This window comes from Paroedura picta, chromosome 3 (genome assembly GCF_049243985.1).
Source record: "Paroedura picta isolate Pp20150507F chromosome 3, Ppicta_v3.0, whole genome shotgun sequence".
NCBI lineage: Eukaryota > Metazoa > Chordata > Lepidosauria > Squamata > Gekkonidae > Paroedura > Paroedura picta.
Window position 1 is genome coordinate 66,560,818 of NC_135371.1, and position 22,529 is coordinate 66,583,346.

General features: G+C 45.3%; 1 protein-coding gene and 1 long non-coding RNA gene across 5 annotated transcripts in view; both read left to right on the top strand.

Annotated features, from left to right (window-relative positions):
- The window catches only part of RGS14 (regulator of G protein signaling 14), a 31,573-nt gene extending 29,221 nt beyond the window's left edge, over nucleotides 1-2,352 (top strand). For both annotated transcript variants that reach the window (XM_077326199.1, XM_077326200.1), the window contains exon 15: nucleotides 1,582-2,352. In XM_077326199.1, coding sequence (XP_077182314.1) covers nucleotides 1,582-1,880 — 299 coding nt within the window. In that variant the 3' untranslated portion in view covers nucleotides 1,881-2,352. The remainder of the gene's footprint in view (nucleotides 1-1,581) is intronic.
- Nucleotides 2,353-3,089: 737 nt separating this feature from the next.
- On the top strand, nucleotides 3,090-12,074 carry LOC143832196 (uncharacterized). 3 transcript variants are annotated; one of them, XR_013229130.1, is made up of 6 exons: nucleotides 3,166-3,193; nucleotides 5,834-6,047; nucleotides 7,900-7,957; nucleotides 9,842-9,919; nucleotides 10,725-10,781; nucleotides 11,854-12,074. It is a non-coding gene; the product is annotated as an uncharacterized LOC143832196 (long non-coding RNA). The 3 variants fall into 3 exon arrangements; XR_013229131.1 differs by lacking the exon at nucleotides 5,834-6,047 and having other exon boundaries at nucleotides 3,090-3,193; XR_013229132.1 differs by lacking the exons at nucleotides 3,166-3,193; nucleotides 5,834-6,047 and adding an exon at nucleotides 5,169-5,339.
- Nucleotides 12,075-22,529: the final 10,455 nt, after the last annotated feature.

Genomic DNA, 22,529 nt, shown 5'->3' on the forward strand with positions numbered 1-22,529 from the left:
TTTTGCCTGCAGTTGGTAGGGAGTGGTGCAGGGGTGTCCCTCCTGGCCTATGGGTTATGGCCAGCCCTTACCAGCAACTGTTTGTATTCTGGGGTGCAGACAGGCAGACCAGCATCAGTCCTGTGAGTCTGGAAAGTGCAGGAAGATCTAAATAAATATTTACAGCCTGAAACTGTAAATAGAAAACAAGTAAATGTCTGGAGACGCATAGTAACTGAAATGACTTAGATAGATACATTTATTTGTATATAGCCATAGGCCTTTACAAAATATAAAATACAAATTTACAAACAGTAAAATAGAATAAAAGGAACTGTATAAAAATATAAAATTTGAGACCAAAAAACTGAAACAGCATACCAAGTGCAAGAGTGTTAAGAAGCTGCCTTAGTGGTTGTAACATTGGCCCTTATTTTCCTTGCAGCCAAGGCAAATAGGGCGGTCTGATTGTAAGCCGTGACTTCTTCGGGTAGTAAAAAGTTCCAACTCTTCAAAACTGAAATGACTTATTGGCCTTGCAAATAACCTTGGCCTGGCAAATAAAAAAAACAGTATAAAAAAATTTACTAAGGTCAAGACTGCTGTGTACAGAGAGTCTTAGGGTTGCCAGCTTCCCTGTGAGGCTCGCTACCCCACCTCCCTCATGTGGAGTCTGCTATGGGGAGAGAAAGGGAAGACGATTGGAAAATGCTTTGAGACACCTGAGGCCTGCTGGGTCACTGCGGCCCATTCCCAGTTCTCTCACATCTCTCACAACCCCACATACCTCACAGGTTGACTATTGTGGAGAGACGAATGGAAAAGGTGTTTATAAACCGCTTTGAGACTCCTTTGGGTAGTAAGCAATAGGGTACAAAAATCCGTTCTTCTAAGGAGCAACCATGAAAGAAGCATGTGGGCACATAACATTTTACCAACAGTGAAAACATGGGAGACAGAAGGAACAGGGTGGATACTTGTGTACTGTGACTCCCCCATGTGTATTAGGGCAGAGGGGCATTTCAGTGACTGTGGCCTAATTCACACAAGAAGGGAAATGACGCAGAAGTCGGAGGAATTGGTTGCCATGTAATCTTCCCCTAAGAAGAGTCTCCAGTCTGATTTTCCCTTCACATATCTGAGGACATGGCTCTGGAAAGCTGATCTGTAACCACTATGCCAAAATTCCCAAAGGTCAGTCCTCTCCCACACTCAACGAACATTCCACACCACAGGTTCTTGACACCCATCTCCCCACACCCATGCCCTCATTTGCCACCATGCCACCACAACCTCCCACATAACATACACATTCAACCCCATGCCCTTACAGACTGGACAACTCCTCCCCTTCCTCTTCCCACTGCCAAGCTCTAGCGCCCGTTGTATTCTTGGAGACAACGGGCTTTGCCCCTAGTGTCAATATAATACTGATATAAATTTGATTGTGTAATTGCATCAAAGGTTAGGTCAGTAGTTACTGCCCTGAACCTGCACAGGAGGGAGGTATGTAAATTAAATAAATTAAATAAATGAAGATCAGAATGCTGATGTTGGTCTGGAGGTGATATTCCCAAGCCATGAATTATTTCTTGTCAACAGGGTTAGTGGAGCTGCTGAACCGGGCACAGAGCTGCAGAGTCAATGACCAGCGTGGGATCCTGTCCAAAGAGGATCTAGTACTACCTGAATTCCTTCAGTTGCCTGAACAAGATGGTGTCTCTTATGATATTCCATCCTCATCCCAGCCTGACCTAGAGAAGAAGTGCACACTGGAGACCCCCATCACTATCTCCCATTGTCAGTCCCAGGAGCAGTCTGAGGCTCAAGCTTCTACTTCAAAGCAAAACACAGGACATCCATTGTCACCTGGTGCTGCTGGGGAAACATCAGCTATGTGATATCCTCCATGAGTCCCCCCCCCCTCTCCCCTGACCAGCCAAGACTTTAGTCAGTCTTATGTTCCTAGCCATATAGCCACATCCGCCCTGTCTAATATCTGGTGCAGTGTCATGCCCTGCCTCAAATTCCTTCCTTGGCATAGGGCTGCGATTGCTCCCAAGGGCCCCCACCCAGCATTAGAGATCCTCAGCCCGTCTTCCAAGAGGGGAAGTGCATACTGTTAATGTTCTGGCTGAGTCTCACACCCCTTGGAACTGCCCATGCTGGCAGGGCAGGGAAACACCAGTGTTGCTCACTTCCTGTATGAGACTGTTGTAAGGTGTTGCTCTGTGTCGTAAAACAACCGCTGCCTGTGGCTGCTCCAACAGCAACTGCACCTCTGTGGCTCGTGGTGATGGTGCCTGTATATAGTTTGTATTTTCTCAGTTTCTCTGTAAAGCATTTTGGATTGTAAGATACACTGCAAATGAAGTCTTGAGTCTCCGTGAGTTTTTGCACATGCATTTCCAGGCAGCTAAGGTGGTCACCAGTGAATGCACAAGCCCTCCAGGCAGACATGCTTCTCTCTGTGCATGCTGTGAACTGCAGGATGTATGGGGTCACAACTGCTTAGATTCCTCACCCCAGTGCTATGGGGTCACAACTGCTTAGGCCCCCCACCCCATTGATATCATTGGGATTTTTTCACATCTCTCATGGATTTTGGGGCAACATGCTGTGTGACTAGAAAAGACAACTGCAAGGAGGGGAAAGGGAACCAAGCCTTTTCTCCTGTCATCTCCAGGATCCCAATGTGTTTCCAGCTCCACAACAGATACATGCATCAAGTTTGATTAGACTGATGAGCAGACTGTATGCAAAGATCACCCGTGCTGGGGGTAGGTCTCTGGAAATCTCTAAATACAGCTTTGAGCTATACGTCTTCTCTTCTGCCACCAAAGAGAATTATTACATTTATTTATTTAAATATTTTTACTCCACTTTCCCTCTTTGCTCAAGAGGTCAGCCTGCAGGCACCCACTTTCCATAAAAAGGGGATATTTTGAACACTTGAGATGTAGCACTGAAGCTCTATGATTGTTGGTTGCAGCAGGCACCCTCTCCGCCCATTCATCCGAGGCACTGTCTGCACACCCGCTGCCTCGCATGCAAAACAAGGCAGAGGCAGCAGCTGCCTCCCTATTGGCTGCCCCCGACTGCATGTGCCAGCCCCTCACCATCTGAATGAGAGTGGGGAGGGGAGACGCCAGTGTAGGCTGCAAGTCCGGACGGGAGGAGCCGCCGGTAGCCTCAGTGCCAGACAGACAGCCAGGTAAGCGCGGGAGGAGCTGGCGCTTCTAAGGGAAAGACCGCAGCTGGCCCGTGGCTGATGGAAAAGGGGAGGGTCCCTCAGGGGGCGAGGGTCTCCCTCTTCAGTATGCCAGCCCTGCATGGGTAGAGGGCGCTGTGTTTGCAGGGAGCAAATGAAAGGGCGCTCCTAGTTTCTTCACGGGCTGAGCTGTCTCCATTCCCTCTGTACAGCACTGGGGGACGCTGTGGCACAAGGATCCTTGAGGTGTGTGTGTGTGCGGGGGGGGGGGGTCAAGTCTCTCTCTGAGAGCCTAGAGCCAGACTTTATTTCAACGTCTTACCTTTGAGTTCTCTTTCCGAGTGTACAGTCGGTTTGGATTCTACTCACTTTTGTAGCATGATGTTTTGAAGCATTATGCTCCTTGTGGCAGGGCGGCAGGGCAGTCATAAACCTGGGGCGCTATTGATTAAACTGGATAGACCTTGATGGGCACTAGGGTTGGCTTTAATGAATGCCCTGATCAGATTCTACCTTTAGATTGAGGTTCTACTTTCTGCTCTATCCTGACCACCTGGGCTTACATTCTCAGGAGTTGTGATGGGGCTCCTGTGTTCTGTCTCGGAGAAAACTTCACTCAAAGGAGAAATCCAATAGGTACCTCTCAGAGATATAAGAAATAAAATAAAGGGGACGGGCGAGTGGGATAGCCTCTGTGTTTGCCCAGTTTGAGCAAAGCAGGACATTTAACAAACCCATGTCAGGTAGGGTTCCCAGTTCCCCCCTAGCCACTAGTGAGGGATGAGGTTGGGAAATCCTGGAGATATGAGAGTGGAGCCTGAGGGGAACAGGGACATCAGTGGAGTACAATGCCATAGACTCCACCCACCAGGGCAGCCATTTTTCCCCAAGGGAACTGATCGCTAGTCTAGAGTTGAGCTGTAATTCTGGGGGGGGGGGATCCCCAGGTCCCACCATGAAGCTGGCATCCTGTGTAGGAAAGAGTGCATGCACACAGATATAGTAGCACAAAAATACTGTGAAACCAGTGCCCCCCCCCTCCACAAATGGACTTGAGGCTTTCCGCCTACCACACTTGTTTTTTAAAGCAGATTCCCTCACTCCTAAGTGTGTGGCATACTTCAGTAAGGGAGTGTACCTGTCTTGGGCTGGTTGAGCAAAAGGGTCATAAAATGTGAATTTAGCTTCCTCCTTACCTTTGTACACTGCAAAGATGAAAAGGGGGCAAAGGACTGTTTATCCAAGTACAGAAATGCTCCATCTCTGCTGGTGGCCATTTGGTTAATGCTCGTTTTGACATTTCAGTGACTTTTCCACTGAGGAAAATGGCTGAGCTGAAAAAAAGATTTCCCCCAGGAACAGCTCTGCTATGACCATGAGGATGGTAGGCAAAAGGCAGAATAGAGGGGCAGGCCATGCTGCTTTCCTTAGTTGCAAGTAGGACTCAGTAGCACCAAAAATCTCACAATAGGAAGTGAGGGTAGAGAGCAACAATTTGCAACACACTTTATGTTTTCTATATAGTAGTGAAGAATCACATGGCTTCTTCTCCCTCCTCCTGCAGCTCCAGTACATGTCTAAAGGTGGTAACCTGGCATATTTTGGTGTGCAACCTTTGGGAACAGTCCAGCCAAAGCTAAGCACTTCTGTTTCCCATAGTGTTCAGTGGGAAATATTCATAGTGCCATCCTAAACAGAGGTACAGCCTTCTAAGTCCACTGAAGTTGATGTGTTTAGAAGGGTGTAACCATTTATGATGGCATTGGAAACCATGTGTTTAATTCTACCACTGAAGCCAGTGTGCTTTATCTTGATTGAACTGTCTGCTGTATTTGTTTTAGATGTACCTCCCATGCCAGGCAAGAGGTAGGTTCAAACCTCATCATCCTAGTACACTAGTATGATGAGGCTGCCTAGGCAACCAAGTGTTTTGAATCCAGTTATGACCAATCCAGATGGAATGTATTAAAGGGGAGGGTGCTGGCAGCAAGGTGGGGGCAGATCTTGAAAAGCCACTGACAGTCGGGAAAGACCTTACTTAAGATGGACCTCTGTTCTGATTGTGTCTCAATGAGTAGAAGTATGGTGCAGTGACTGGAATGACGAAGAAGGATATGAAAGACCCACATTCAAATCCCAGTTAATCAAGGTGCTCACTGGGTGAACTTGAGCCAGTCACATTCTCAACTTAACCTACCGTATATGGTTCTTGAACAAAGTTTGAGTCCAGTGTGGCACCTTTAAGATCACAATCTTTAATTCTGGGTATAAGAAGAAGAGTTGATTTTATACCCCCTTTTCACTACCCAAAGGAGTCTCAAAATGGCTTACAGTAGCTTTCCCTTCCTCTCCCCAGAACAGCCACAGGTAGGTATGCCTGAGAAAGCTCTGACAGTGTGAGAACAGCTCTAACAGGACTGTGACTAGCCCAAGGTCACCCAAGCTGGCTTCATGTGGAGGAGTGGGGAATCACGCAGCTCTCCAGATTAGAGGCTGCTGTTCTTAACCACTACACCAAGCTGGTTCTCGTGTACACATTTTTGGAGGGCGAAAGAGAAACCTGTAGGCCATCCTGAGTTCTTTGGAATAGAAGTGTAATGAAAGTGTAATGAAAATATGTCCTTCATTTGTTGTTGTTGTTAGGTGCGAAGTCGTGTCCGACCCATCGCGACCCCATGGACAATGATCCTCCGGGCCTTCCTGTCCTCTATCATTCTCCAGAGTCCATTTAAGTTTGCACCTACTGCTTCAGTGACTCCATCCAGCCACCTCATTCTCTATCATCCCCTTCTTCTTTTGCCCTCGATCGCTCCCAGCATTAGGCTCTTCTCCAGGGAGTCCTCATGAGGTGGCCAAAGTGAGTTTCATCTTCAGGATCTGGCCTTCTAAGGAGCAGTCCGGGCTGATCTCCTCTAGGACTGACCGGTTTGTTCGCCTTGCAGTCCAAGGGACTCGCAAGAGTCTTCTCCAGCACCAGAGTTCAAAAGCCTAAATTCTTTGATGCTCGGCCTTCCTTATGGTCCAATTTTCGCAGCCATACATTGCAACTGGAAATACCACAGCTTTGACTAAACACACTTTTGTTGGCAGGGTGATGTCTCTTCTTTTTAGGATGCTGTCTAGATTTGCCATAGTTTTCCTCCCCAGGAGCAAGCGTCTTTTAATTTCTTTGCTGCAGTCCCCATCTGCAGTGATCTTGGAGCCAGGAAAATAAAATCTGTCACTATCTCCATTTCTTCCCCATCTATTTGACAGGAATTGAGAGGGCCGGATGCCATGATCTTTGCTTTCTTGATGTTGAGTTTCAAGCCAACTTTTGCACTCTCCTCCTTCACTCGTATCAACAGGCTGTTTAGTTCCTCTTCACTTTCTGCCATTAGAGTGATATCATCTGCATATCTGAGGTTGTTGATATTTCTCCCTGCAATCTTGATCCCAATTTGTGACTCTTTTAATCCCGCCTTTCTCATGATGTGCTCCGCATACAAGTTAAATAGGCAAGGTGACAGTATACAGCCTTGCCGAACTCCTTTCTCAATTTTGAACCAATCAGTGATATCATGTTCAGTTCTCACTGTTGCTTCTTGACCTGCATATAAGTTTCTCAAGAGACAAATAAGATGCTCTGGTATTCCCGTCTCTTTAAGAACTTGCCACAATTTGTTGTGCTCCACACAATCAAAGGCTTTAGCATAGTCAATGAAGCAGAAGTAGATTTTCTTCTGGAACTTCCTAGCTTTCTCCGTGATCCAGCGTATGTTGGCAATTTGACCTCTAGTTCCTCTGCCTCTTCGAAATCCTGCCTGTACTTCTGGAAGTTCTCGGTCCACATATTGCTGGAGCCTAGCTTGTAGGATTTTGAGCATAACTTTGCTCTCATGAGAAATGAGTGCAATGGTGCGGTAGTTTGAACATTCTTTGGCATTGCCCTTCTTTGGGATTGGAATGTAAACTGACCTTTTCCAATCCTGTGGCCATTGTTGTGTTTTCCAAATTTGCTGGCATATTATAGCACTTTTACTGCATCGTCTTTTAGCAGGTCCCACCAAAGACTTTTAAAAAGACGATGTCCTTCATATGACATAAAAATAGTGAGGGCAATTGACTGGGGCAAGGTGAAATGAAACAGTTGCACTTCAGTATGGAATATGTTATTTTCTAATGTGCCCTGACTCTTCATTTAAAATGGTTACATTCAGGAATATCTACCCGTGAAGGGCTTATCATATTAAAAGTACCTGTCAACATAGCTATGCCAACTGAATGAAGCCCTAGTATCTCACTCTGTGGTTGATATTTTCTCAGTTTCTCCCTTCTGCGTTTGTCTATATAATGTTTGTTTCTTAGAAATGTTTATTGCCAAATCAGTTATAGCTCAGCCCCCATCAACTCTAGCTATTAATGGTATCATTGGCACCTCTTCAGTCAGAAGCAAATGGAAAATATGGAAAGAGCAAAGCTCTTTCGTATTAACCCCCCAAACAGGGCTGTCTTGTTGCATACAACCTTTTCCATAAAGTAGCATTTCTGCTTGGTGTTCAAAATGTAATATATTGTTTCTGGGGAAACAGGGAATTTAATCCATTTTACTTTTATGTTAATGCCACTGCTTGTAATCAGGTTACTTTCTGATGTCTGTCATGCCAGCCCTGCTCTCGGCAGAGACAGAGAGCAGGACAAGAAAGATGATGATGTGCGTTTTCTTTCAGAGTCTTCCTTCTGGCAAGTCCTGCTCACCAGGGTGTAATCATGGACCTGAACTCAAAGGTAATGCAGGGAGGAGCTCATGCTGGGGAAGATGAAAGTCAGGTTTCAGAGAAATCCTTCCCCAAAGGTCCGTTCTGTCCCTCTTTAGAGATGATATTAAAGATGCTAAACATCTTTGAGGAAAGAGCACAGGTAAAGAATTCTCTGTTCATGTTCTCTGTTCATGAGTGAAAGAGGTTTAGGGCCACAGTGAGTAGAAGAGTCTTCCCCAGTAAAATCCAGTTGTATACAAAACATGGTAGTGGTCTTGGGTTGTAGGAGGGACCATAGCTCAGCAGTGGATTCCAGTTGTATTATCTGGTGCTCCAGTTAAGAAAAGGTTCTCTGGTAGCAGGTCCCGCCAAAGACTTCTGCCTGAGACCTTGGAGAGCTGCTGCCCTCATGATATTAAAAAAAAAAACAATTGAGCAGCTTGCTCAGTATAGATACAAGAAACAAAGAATCCTGAACAGCCCCTGTTCACCCCTCTTGGCATAGACAATACTGAGTTTAGGGCACCAAAAGACTAGCTTCAGAGGTTCTGTCCATGTAGTGATATAGTAAGCTAGGGGCTCCCTGTTTACACCCAGCAGTCACGAGTTAAACAGTATTCAGCATTCTCTGTGACATTCAAGTGATTGTATGACTCACCTTTTGGATTACATGGTTTTGTCTGCTTCCCACAGTCACCTCATACAGCCAGCCAGTGCGAGACAGTACTTTGCTGCAGACAGGTCTTGTATAATGGAATGAGGAAGATGCAGACCATGCCATTCCAAACTGTGCAAATGGATCAATTCATGGAATAAAATAAAAGAATGGGAAGGGACCTTCAGGGTCATCTAGTCCAACCCTCTGCAGAAGGCAGGAAATTCACAACTGCCTGGCCACCCACAGTGACCCCAGTTCTATGTCCAGATGATGATCCCCCCTCTGACCCCCCCCCCCCCCGAATCCCTGGCCAGTCTGGTCTGGAGGAAATTCTCCTTCTGCCCCCAAAGTGGCAATGAGCATTTCCTTGGGAATGCAAGACATGGCCACAAGAGTCAAGCTCAGACACAATCCCTTTTGGCCACCCACTTACAATCTGCCTAAATTAACAGAATCAGCATTTATAAGGGTTTTTAATGGGTTTTATGTTTTTTACTTTGTAACCCATTGTGAGTCTTTTTGAGAAGTGGTGGGATAGAAATCCAATAATAAATAAAATAAATTTCTGTGAGGTGGCTATCTAGCCTCTACATAAAAACTTTCAAAGAAGGAGGCCCTAAGGAAGCCTGTTCCACTGAGGAACTGATCTAACTGTCAGGAACTTCTTCCGGATATTTTTCTCAAAATTCTTCTAAATTAATTCCATCCCTTTGGTTCTGATCTGACCCTCTGGGACAACAGAAAACAACTCTGCTCCATCCTCTATGTAACAGCCCTTCAAGTATTGAAAATGGCTATCATATCACTTCTTAATCACCTTCTCTCCAGGCTAAACAGATCAAGCTCCCTCAATCTTTCCTTAACCTCTTACCATTTTTGTCGCCCTCTTCTGCATGTGCTCCAGTTTGTCTACATCCTTCTTCATTTGCGGTTGGTCCCATTCACTGATATCGTTTACGGCACATGAGAGAGGCTTTACTGTGGTGAAACGTTATGTATTTGAATACTCGTACCACATAGGTATAGCCAGTTGCATGGGTCCTTCTCACTGTCTGACAGAGATAATCAATGCAACTAGCCTGGCCCCATCAGATTTGCAGCTTAGTGGTATGAAATGTCACCATAAGATGTTAGCAGGACCCTTGAATGGTGCACCCATGAGCCCCTCCTCCCACTAGAGGTGGTGGTACCAAAGGAGGAAAAGAATTTTCAAAGCATTTTCCCCCAATCTGAAGTTTCCTTTCTGTGCCACAGGAACAGTCCACCTCCCCACAAAAGCAGGGAGTAAAAGGTCGGTCCAAATCCACAGAGGAGATCCAGCCTGCCAAGAAGGTAACTGTGCCAGCTCAACTCCACTTGGGTGAAGAGTCCAGAATGCATGGTGAGATTCATGGGTGGTCTGTTAGATAGCAGCCTGGGAGCACTAAGGGAATCCAGTAGGCCCGTGGTTAAGCTGAATATGATAAAGAGACGGCTGTGCCAAGGATCCAAGGAGCAAGGGATTAAAGCTGATTACAAACCTAGCACTTGGTTTTGTAAAGGATGTTGTGCCACCAACTGCTTCCTTCAGACTGGCTATCTTCATAGTTCTATAGGTCAGATATGAGCTGTGTTCCTTGGTGAGTCAGTCTTGAATCCCTTCCCTCTTGAGCCTGTACCTAATCATATCTTGCCTTGCAAGCGGATGGGGTACACCCAAGTTTTGACTGTGTTGCCTTGGCAAATAGGTGGAACCTGGTGGGCTTCTGGGCCAATCATAGAATTCCTCTGGGACCTCATTCTACAAGAATTTGGCTTCTGATAAGGTGGTTTCTTGGGAGGTGGGAACTCTCTACCCTGGAGCCCAGTAGGGTTTCCAGAAGAATAAATTGGGGTCTTAGTTGGGGTGGCTCATTGCAGTAATTCTACTGTATATTGTTATGTCATATGGTGGGATACAGGGCCAAGGCCCTGTATTCTGGGTTTAAGTTTCCAGAACAAAACTGTGCAGAGGCCCATGCTAGGGCAGATGCTTATTCTCTTACAACATTTTTGGGACAGGATTGACCCACTTTATTACCATGTCTGGATGGTAGGGTATACTGTGCACTAGGTTGAAACAACTGGGCAACTTGGCTGAACTTGACACTCATTACAGGCCTTCCACACTCCCCAGAAGTCCTTACCAAACCAGATGGATACAGATGAAACCAAGGTATGTTCAGTATCTATTTAAAGATGATAGTTTCCAAAGTGGAATAGATCCATAAATGCAAGATAATTTATTTGCCAAAACAAGATGATTTTTTTTTGCTGCATTGCAGAATGTGATGCTCCAGAAAAAGAAATCTACTGATAGTCTGACTCTAAGAGGGTATGTGGAACATACCTGCTCTGGGGCTTCTTGGTCAGGGTCCCTTCCCTCCCTTACAAATACACACACATACAGACTTCCTTCCCTTTCCCCCTCACCTGTTGGTTTCCTGACCTCCTCGATTCCTCCCTCACTCACAAACACACACACAGAATCCCTTCCCTCCCCCTCCCATTTCCCCCTTTACCTGTTGTTTACCCATCTTCCTTCCCTCCCAAGCAAACACACACACACACTCCCTTATTTCCCCCCTCTGGTTTCCCCCCTAGCCTGTTGGTTTCCCAACCTTCCTCCCTCCCTTTCAAACAAGCTCACAAACACAGAGACTCCCTTCCCCTTCCCCCTTCCCGTTTACCTTCTTACTCTCAGGCCCCCTCTGCTGCTGCCTCTGCCCCTGCTGGTGGTTCAGGTGCTGGCTGGGCTCCCGGGGTCAGCACGGCCGCTAGCTGGTCCTCCAGCAGCAGCACATCAGGGTGCTGCCTTGGCATCCTCAGCTGCCTTGAACTCTTCTGGTGTGCTCCCTTAGCTGAGACTATGGATGTCACATCCATATTCATATCTGTTTGAGAAGGTGCACCAGAAGATGTTCTGCATCAATAAAGGCATGTTTTAGCTGCGCTCCAAGAAAGATTCTTCCCAAGATGATAATCTTATGAGGACTAGAGATGTTTCTTAAGAGGGCTGGAGGGTCCAGGAAGTGTGAATGGGGAAATACAAGGAGACTCATAGTAGTGGCATGAATAGCATGACAGGTTTTCCTTGTCTGTGGTGGAAAGCAGGGATTCCATGAATTGCAGTTCAGTCCAAGAGTCCCCATAAGAAGAAAAATAATATTTACTAGCCTGAAAATCATTGGGATATGGAGATTCCAGATTATCTTTCCCTGCCTCTGAATGTGTCCTTTGCTCTGCAGGGTTCCTGTCCTGTACCAGCACCCAATACTGTTCAACAGCAGCAGACCTGAGGTCATGGTTGTGTGGAGTGTGACCATTCCTTGTGCTGCTCCCTGGCCTGGCTGTGTTACTTCAGATCCTTGTGGATGTCACCGTGGTATTGTCTGTCCAGCTGTTGCTGTCTGATTGTCTGTCCCCTCTGTGATATGAGATCTGGCTCAATAAAGTTAGTTGGAATCTGTTTATTCTCATTGGTCACATTTATATTTGAAGAGGATGGGGAAGAGAGAGCCGGGGATTGGAGGCCAAACTTGCTAAAAGGCCCTGTATTGTTGTCTCCTGGTGACAACAAGCTGGAGAGCCAGCTTGGTGTAGTGGTTAGGAGTGCCGACTTCTAATCTGGCAAGCTGGGTTTGATTCCCCCACATGCAGCCAGCTGGGCAACCTTGGATTCGCCACAGCACTGATAAAACTGTTCTGACTGAGCAGTAATATCAGGGCTCTCTCAGCTTCACCCACCTCACAGGGTGTCTGTTGTGGGGAGAGGAAAGGGAAGGCGACTGTAAGCCGCTTTGAGCCTCCTTCGGATAGAGAAAAGCGGCATATAAGAACTGACTCTTCTTCTTCTCTTGCCTCCCATCTATTATGTACAGATGGACATCATACAAAGTAATATGTTGGACTATTTGATAAGGACTATTCTGCAGGGCCTGCAAGATGGAGCTCTTCCACCAGGCGTTTGGTTGAGGCCAGGGGTGGTTGACCGGAGTTTTGACCGGGAGGTCCCACCCTATGTAAGAATCTCAGGATTTTTAATTAAGATAATAAATAATACCGGTTGGCTGGGATCAGCAGAGTTGGGTTGGGGAGATGATTATTACTGCCATCTTATGATTGTGGGATATGATGTTTTATGCTGTTGCTGCTTTAAATGGGATTTTATGGGATGCATTGTTTTTATGATTTTACTGTAAGTACGCCCTGTCATGAGGGGCGGGCTTTAAATTAAAAAAATAAATAAACACTTTAAAAATAAACGATTAAAAATGGCGTACCTTTGAACTGGTCACCCAGAAAGGCCCTCAAATTTCTAATAGCTAATATCTCACCAAAATCCCAAAGTATCTTTTTACATAGGCCTTTCTCCTGCTGAAGTGTATGTGTGTTAATTCTGGTTTATCCTTGTATTGATCTATTTGCTGGAAACACCACTTTGTGGGGGTGCAGAATACCTTATTTGGTATCTTTTTAGCTACTAAAACTCTTGCTCCATCCCCTGTTAGAGCCATTTCAAGTCTGTCAGGTAGTGCTTGGTAAGGTCACATCACAGGCAGATGCCACCTTGGAACTCATGCGAGGCACCCCCCACACTGAAGCCTTCTAGCATGTCTAAAGTTAAAAGTCTTCTACCTATGCAAAGCTGGCATGGGGTTTTTTTAGTCAAGAATCCCTCCATCGTAGGTGGAAGTATCCCATGAAAGGGCTGTACCACATTTCCCCCCAGTACCTAATGAATCAGTTCTTAACATACTCATCCAAAGACAAAATAAATGGAGAAACCTCCAGTTAGCTAGCATGTCACATTCCTCTGGGATAAATGGCTCTTCCTAAGGGGAAAATATAGGCATGTTGCCTTGTTGCAAACCAGAGATCACAAAAGAGGGATGATTCACTATGTGTCCATAGAACAAGATGTACTGTCACAGCATCTACCTTTTTGCAACGTGTCCCTTGACTCTGCATGATAGAAGGGGCAGGAGGCAATGTCTGCAGGGAGGCTGCGGCAGTGAAATGTCACAGCACTTGGCCAGGACTTTGATCCTACTCAGTCAATGAGTGATAGGCCAGGACAAAGTAGATTAATGATTGTAAGGACCTCTGGAAAGAGAAGTGCTTGCTCCCTGAGGTGGACACAATGCTAGCATGTCTGAATGGGGTAGGCAGATGTTAAAGGCAGTTCTCTGGGTCATGTTCTTTCCACTATTATACAAAATGATTCACATGCCAGAGATCTGGCAGAACTATAGAAAAGAAATTATTATTATACTGATTTCGGCAATAGATGTTCTTGGAGAATTTCTCATGAGTGTTGCGGAGTGTGTGATTCTGATGGGCACTTATTCCACTGACAGTGCTTTTATGTTTGCTATTTGAAATGTGCAACATGAAGTAAGGAAGTCCTCAAACCCAAACTTCCTAATTTGTACTTGCCTGAAAATCCAGACTTCCCCTTGGGATGCATTCCTCTGTAGGGCAGACTAAGAGCAATGGCATGAATGTTGACCATACCAGCCTGTCTGTGTACAAACGGTTTTAAGTTTTCTTTTGAAATTATTCTTTATCCTTTAATTCCAGATATGGCTTTCAAAGGTTCTTTCCTCCCTATTTTGAGATGCTGATCATGCCCCCAGATAATAAAATCTGGCTGTGAACAATTTATTGCAATATTTTAAAAAGTGGCTTGAAAGACAGTTACCACAGCGAGAAGTGAAAATGATGAAAACTATTCAAAAAATGATGAAAACTATGAAATTCATTACATGAGGAATCAAAGGATGATACACAGAAAAGCAAAACTTTAAAGCATTTTGATGGACATTATGTCTCAGCTTGCTTTAGTTATCTCTGTAATTCAAGTGGCATTTTTAAAAAGATTTTTAGGCAGATTTTTGGTCAATAGGCCCAAGTGGTTACAATGAAATAATAAATGTATTGTTCAAACAAGTCTCTAAAAAGGGTAGTTATTGTATGTCCATATGCACAACTAGGGTTTGAAAACACATTTTAAAAAAACTAACCCTTTTCCTCTTCTATGTTTGCACCCATATGAAGTGAATCATTAACATAATTTTACTTAGTTCTCCATGTTTGCAGGTGGATTTTTTGGTAGGTATGTAGGTTTGAAATATGGGTGTGTCAGTTTACTCTGCATAGTGGGAAGGAAAAGAAACTGAGGAAAGAAAATCATATACCATCCCAGTCTCCCTTCTCATGACAAGAAAAAGCAACTAGGAATTATGATTTCTTTTTGCCAAAACTTATGATGCATATGGTGTTTTACGTGCTTTACATTATTTCAGCAATCTTTACAACAGTGCTCTACTGCTATTATATTGCCAATGAAGTGGGTGAGGCTAACAATTACTTTTTAAAAAATTATCTTTCTTTGGGTACTCCTGTATTGCCACTGCCCTAAGCAAGTGCTTAGTCTGCCTATTTAGTATTGAATGCTGATTAAACCAACATCATTAACAGCTGAACGTGATTTTTCTCACACAATAAAAAGGAAACATCTCTAGGGTCCATTTACACAACATCACCAATATGAGCCTACACACAGACATCAAGTGATGCTGGCCTTCAGTGGCCATCTAGCACAGTGGTCCCCAACCTTTCTGAGGTTGGGGACCGGCAGGGCAACGGGGCGCGGCCCGCAGCCCGCGTGGGCCACGGCCACACATCGGCCGCGCCCGCGGGCCGCGCCCGCGGGCCGCGCCCACGCGTCAGGCCGCGCCCGCACGGGCACAGCCGGCCCTGATTCCCTCTCCCCGCCCTCCCGCAGTAAGAAGTTTCCCGGGCCGCAAGCTTGCGGCCTGGGAAGTTTTTTACTGCGGGGGGAGGGCGGGGAGAGGGAGCCGCGGCCCGGCGCCATGGCCTTTGCGGCCCGCAGGTTGGGGACCACTGATCTAGCAGACGACCTTTTCAGCTGGGGGCCCCAGGCCTAGTCAACTTCCTTGTTACCAGCCTTTAAAAGAGTAGTTGTTTTCTTGATAGCCTGCGAAGGAACCTGACCCCGATTATATGGTGGTGTTGTGTGTTCTACTTGTTATTTCTCCTTTATTTCTCTTATGATTTTTATTGTGCTTTTTGTATTAAAGGTTTGTTTTGGATGTGCTCTTTTAAAATATCTGCTTTCCTTGGGATCTTCTGCTGGCTTTTTTCTTTGTTTTTTGACATTTTTGAAATGGTTTAATTGGGCCAAATCTGACAGGACATACTACAGAACTTATGGGAAAGCCTATGAGGTGGTGGTGATAGTAGCAAAGAAATTTTACTTTTCTGTTACTATTGTGTTGGCTGAATCACATGCAGCACAATTACTTAGCCTGATTACACAGTTGACAGTTCTCAGGAATGACTCTTTAGCACTGGCAGTAATGTTTTTGTATAATTCTTTGTGGGCAACATCTCTTGGATCCATTCTGACCTAGGCACTGGCTTAATTGGTACACACGCTGTAGAGGCATCTGGAACACCATGTAGCTACTATTGCTTGGATCATTTCAGGCTCATTTTCCTGACTTGTTGGATACTGGATACTTCTGGGTTTGTAAAATCCTACAGGGAGGGAATTGGGTCTTTTGACTGATATGATTGTTAATGATTCTTGTGATGGTTTTTCCAAAGCCCCTGAAAGAAGCAATTATCAGACCTTTGCTCAAGAAGGCATCTTTGGATAATCATATTTTGGCCACTTATAAACCTGTTTTGAACACACACACACTTTTGGGGGAAAGTTATTTAAACAGTAGTGGCAGAACAGCTCTAGAAATACTTGCAAAAGACATCTATCCTAGACCCTTTTTCATCAGGGACTGAGATAGTTGTATCAGTGCTAGTGGACAAAAGGAATTGCATCTCTACTATTGTTGCTAGATATGTCAGCAGCCACCAATATGGCATAACCATGCAATATTACTGAAGCCCCTGGAAAGTGAGGGTGGGTTTGAGTAGAACAGTATTGAGATGGTTCCGGTCTTTTCTATCCGATCATTAAAATAAATTTCAGGAGGAGTTTCTGAATCATCCATTCAGAGCTGATATGGGGTGGGGTGCAAGGTGTTGTGTTTATCTCCCATGTTGTTTAATATCCATGCAAGATCCCATAGTGAGGTTGTCCACTAGACATATCCAGAAAAAGTGACTGGCTGCTGCTGCCTCAGTTCTGATCCAGTATCTGAATTGCAGTGGTCAAGTGGCTGAAGAACACACTGGATTCAGAGATGGTACAGGCTAGAACTGCAGTTCTTCCTGCAATGGGACTGTACTTCCTGCCATTGATAGTAGGCAGTTTGTGCTGTGAAAGACTCCATTAGGAGTACTGCTGGATCCTGTGCCCCACTGGAGAAACAGGTGTCCATGACAGAGAAAACTGCTTTTCTCAGCTACATCAAGCTAGGACACTGGCTACCTATTTGTAAGTGCCTGATATGGCCACACTGATCCATGCTTCAGTAAACTTGAAGGTAGGCTACTATAACACATTCTACATGTGGCTGCTCATGAAGATGCTCTGGAAATTGCAATTAGTTTGAAATGCAGCAGCTTGTTTGTTATCTGAGGCCACCAAATGCCCCTGGAACAGTCTCTAAGAGGAGGCTGGAAGGCTCTTACACTCCTGGCTTTCAAGCAACGTTGTCAATCAGAACAGTTCTGAAGAGCTTTGGGTGAGCCTGGACACCTTCAAGAGAAAGGTGGGCATATACATACTGAGAAATGGAATTCTAGAATCTTAATAGTTCAGTGCCACTCCTATCCCATTGTATCTGAAGAAGTGTGCATGCACACAAAAGGTCATACCTTGAATAACACTTTGTTGGTCTTAGAGGTGCTACTGGACCTCTAAAATTTGTTCTGCTGCTTCAGACCAACAAGGCTACCTGCTTGACTCCTATCCAAAGACATTGTCCGTTCCACTCATCTTTTCCATGCTACAAGTATTCTTCAGGACTAGACATTAGTGGAGTTTGATACTTGACCTCTCAAGATAATTCCCCCAAAGAGTACCCCTCTGGCTGTTCTAGAGCTGGTCAGGTGAATGGAAAGTTGGCTACCAGAACAAGTAATGATAAACAGTAATGAGAGTAGAGTTTGGGCATGGATCAGAGCTGATGTTACGTGAGTTTAATATCTTCAGGGCCTTCCGTAACAAAATACTGCAAGCAAGATAGATTGTCAAACCATGGTGGAGGTGGGGTACTGGGAGAATTATCTCTCTCTTTTTCATTTGGGCCAATTGCCAGAACAGCAAGAGGACAAAACTGATTTTTCTCCTTCAGCTATTTCTTTCTAAAATATTAGGCAGACAAGGGACTTTTGCATTGGGCTCTGTCCCTCTGAACCCACCAAAACCCTGAACTACAGGAAGAAGTTGGGCTTTATCCACATATCTGCTAATATGGTAGCCTCCGCCACTAGCAGACAGCAGGCTCTGCATCCAGTCCATCCCAAGGAGCAGATTTTTTTTAAGTTGGCATTTCATAGGGTTGCTAACTCTGGGTTGGGAAATTCTTGGAGATATTGGGGGACAGAGTGGAATCTGGGAAAATGTCCAGGGACGTGGGTGCCTGCAGGAGAAACGGCTGGAAAACAGAACGAGGGACAGAGCCACGCTGGTGCAAACCATGGAGAGGTGGTCTCTAAAATGGTGGGCGCAAGTTCAAATGCAAGAATAGAGACTGGGGATGACATAGAAGACAGGAGAAAAGAAACAGGGACGTCCCCGGACTTAGGAAAGAAACCGGGGCCACTCTGGAGAGTGAGAGGGGAGGGGAAGGAAAACGCACGCCTCCCCACTCAGTTGCATGAGCGGAGCCAGCATGTGAGTTCTTGGAGAGAAGCTGTGGGACAACTGCGAGAGAGGACAGAGTGGCAGGCAAGAAGATGGAACTTGTGAGAACCAGAGAGAAGGGGGGGGGACCAGGAAGGGAGGAAAAGAGGGCGGAACTTTGGGGAAAGGGGCAGTTAGCGAGAGGGGAGGAAAAGGAGGAGGGAGAAAGGTTGATGGATGGTGACAAATAAACTTCATTGAAGCCAATACGCCTGGAAGTTTTCTCCTATTACCAAAAACAAAATGGCCCAAAGGGGTGGGGTGAAGGGACGGGGTGCGCAACCTGCTACAGAAGAATAGGACTTGGGAAGGGGAGGGACCTCAGCAGGGTATAATGTTGCATAGTACATCTACCAAAGTACCTGGCCCCACCTGGAGATTGTACACAGAGTGCAGATGTCTTGCAGGAAGTTAGCACTTCCTGAAGCATTTGAAGAAAAAATTCTGGCATCATATAGTAACCATGGGCACAGAGAACATGATGGGAAAGAGATGGGGGTGATCACACAGCACAGTTGCTTGCAGACCATGCTGTTCAGTTCAAGTGACAATGGCACATTTCCTACTGTTGAAATTGGAGGCTCCTTACAGCTCTTTGTTATGCTTGAAAAGACTCACAGATGGGTGTAGCCAGAGAACATCTACGACGTCAAAAGGACCTATTGCCTCAAACTTGCTGGGAGCCAGTATCTCTTCCCTCTGTCCTCTCGTAGGGCAATGAAGCGGAACTGATGTTGTGGCCCTTGAACTTGTTGTTCATGAAAGTATGTTCTAAGCAAGCAGGGGAAATATTCCCCTTTCTCCTCTGTGGCCCTGAGATTAAAAGAGATGATTTCCTCTTCATATATATTTAGTTTACACAGACATTATGCATGCAGGTATTGTCTGTCATTTTGAAGAACTGGTTACATGGTAGGTTGCCAGTCTATAGTGTGCTGCTTTATTCCCCCCCCCAACTGTGGGAGGTAAAGGGTTAGTACAAATATAATTCCACTTTTACTATAATAAAGCATCTATTCCAATCCCCTGACATTCATCTCTTTTATAAACAGCCAGGTTTACTGTGGATTGGGAACCTGGTAGCTGTTCCCATGTCTATACATTTTTTTATATACACACAGAGAGAGAAATGGTGGGGGGAGCATAAAACTTATCAATATTACCACAAAAATATCTTTTCTTGACACCACAGCTTAACAACTGTTTTCTTCTGCCTGCATGTTTGTATCCTGTTCTGATGAGGACTTGGTTGCAACTGGGTAGAAGGGATGTGATTGAGAGGATGGGAGCCAGCATATTACAAGGTTGCCCAGCAGATAACCAATAAACAGTAATTCCACTACCTCTTCTATATCATCTTGGCCTACCATTTTCCCTACGGTTGCCAGCCTCCAGGTGAGCTCTGGCCATGTCTTGGAATTACAACTGATCTTCAGAGTACAGAGATCAAATCTTCTGCAAAAATGGTTGCTTTGGATGGTGGACTCTCTCTAGCATTATACCCCAGTGAAGTCTTTCCTCAACCCAGGCCCTACTCCCAAATCTTCGGGAATTTCCCACCTCAAGTGGCATCCAGAGTCTTTTCTGATCCCAAGCACAGCAGAAAGAAAGCTGTATTTTCCAGGCAGTCTGGAATGTGCTCTTGAATCACAATCAGAATACCTTTATTGGCATAAAGAATTGACAAAATGTAATGTCATTTACATTGACATTAATATCTTATGCAGTTACAGAGCTCAAAGCCAAAAGGTTATCTCTTACAGCGGCCAACAGGATTGAGGTAATAGATGCAGGTAATAGATGCAGGATTTGTCTCACTTAACAACTCTATCCAGTGTTTCTCATCTACACAAAGGAGACTTTTGGGGCCATTCTGCACAGCGTTAATGTTGCTGAATTGTTACCATTGTGTAATGCTATTTATTTTTTGTTATTCACGATGTCGTACACAATCTACAACACTCCTGCAACACTCCCGCAAAAATCGCTTCATTGTAGCACTTTTCGGGGAATCCACAAAAGTTCCCATGCATATACACACAGTGGATTCCCCCTAAAAAAAACCCCACTTCACTCCTGAGAACAACCTGCAACACATCCGAAAATGACATGTGCGTTCTCAGTATAGTGGTAGCAAGCATGTCGCTCCCTAAGCTCTTGCACCCGAGCTTCCGGTGTCGCGATTGCCATTTTACCCCCTTAAACTGGCAAAAGCAACGAATAAGCGATGCTTCTTTGGCTGAAATCCCTCCACAAGCAATTGTCTGTAAAGTTTCCAAGCACAATACAGCCCCCTGTTCGACACTGCCCGTACTTTCGGCCAAAAATAGCACGGGTGGGGACTTTTTTTTTTACTTTAAGAGCATGTAAACCATTAAGTGCCAGCTCCCATGCCAGCGAAAAAGGTCTTTCAGATACATCGAATGAACAAATATGCGTTGCTACTGGTGTTTTCGGGTTTTTAAAAAACAGTTTTTGAAAGGAAGCTCGAACACAACAGTTCTGTTTGATTGACAACCAGGGGCAGGAGGAAGCACGGAAAAATATAGCCTCCTTTGTTGCGATTTTGGAGAGACCGGAAACTTGTGCCTTAGGAGAACAGCACTAGTGGGAAAGCCTTTTTTTTAATAGAAACGGCTGTGTGCGTTACCGAGACCGGCCGCTTTTGATTACAGCACTTTTCAATAGCACTCAGATTTAGCAACATTGCCCATTGTGCGGAATGGCCCTTGATATCTTCAGATGGCTGGCTAGTGAGGATCAGTGATGAGCAAATTTTGGGCAGTCTTGTGTCTGGAACTCTGTACCCTTGCAGGCATAGTCTCTCAGAGGGAGGAATTTGTTATAACCTGCCCCGGGATTAATTTGATGGGAAAATATTTAAATGGGCTAAGAGCTCTTGAACCAGTTCTACACCAAAAAGACATGGCTGTGGGATATACTTCAGCTCAAATGAGTTTCACACCCTCTGGGTCAACTTGGCCCTCAGGAAGTTGATGGAACATTTTTTTCCTAGGGAACCAGTGGCAGCATGGAGGGAAAGAGGGGAAGGTTGGATCAAGGGACAGCAGGGAGTAAGCAGCCACCTGGATGGATAGGACTAGATCTGAAGAGGTGATGAAAAGGGAAGCAAGCCTTGTGCAAAAATGTAATAACCAAGGGCAGTCCTGTTTCTCATGTAGTTTTCAGCTTCCCAAATTACTGCAGAGTGCTAAATTGTACAAAATATGCTCATGCCCTTAATGGATTCATATTCAAAGCTGTCAAAATAATCTTACAGGCTACAGGTAAGCAGGAGGGCAGTGCCAATGCTTTGTTTTTATTTTATAAACAACAGACTTTGTAAATGCTTCAGAAATAAAAATAATGTAAACCTTATTGAAGATGGGCACATTAGCAATGCACAACTCCTATTGTTGAGCCAATTAACTGAACTCAGGGTTTGGATGCAGTCCATCCTTATCCATGGTTTCTCTATATATTTGTGAAACAGCCTGGGGGGTGGAACGTGTCTGGCTGTCTGCATTGGAATAGGGCCAATCAGGGTGCAGCCAGCGCTGGTGGCACCCTGATTGGCCCTGCCCCTACAGCTCCCACCCTCCCTCCCTGGACGCTATCCACATTCCTCTCAGACTTGCCAGAAACAGAGAGAGACACACAAAGCTCTGCCAGACCGAACACGAGCCCTCATTCCCTCCTGCTGCGAGGGAGGTAGAGAGAGACACAGAGAGAGCTGCCCCTGCTGTGATGGAGGGAGAGAGAGACAGAGATAGAGAGCTGATCTGCCCCTTCCAGTGTCCCCTGGGTCCTAGCACCTATTTCATTCCTCCTTGCAATGGGCTTTCTTGCTAGTGTGTATATAATTCAGATGGGCTGTATACAACTCTATTATCATGGCTGATGGAGGGATCAATTATGCAGGGAGGGAAGTATATTTCTGGGTCTGAAAACATTTCTTGTCATCACAAAGTGATATGATGGCTTCCTCATATTTGATCTTAAAGAAAGTGAGTCAGTAAGGTGGTTTCTTCAGTAAGGTGAGTCAGTAAGGTGGAAAAGATGGGAATAATAGGCACTGTACTGAAC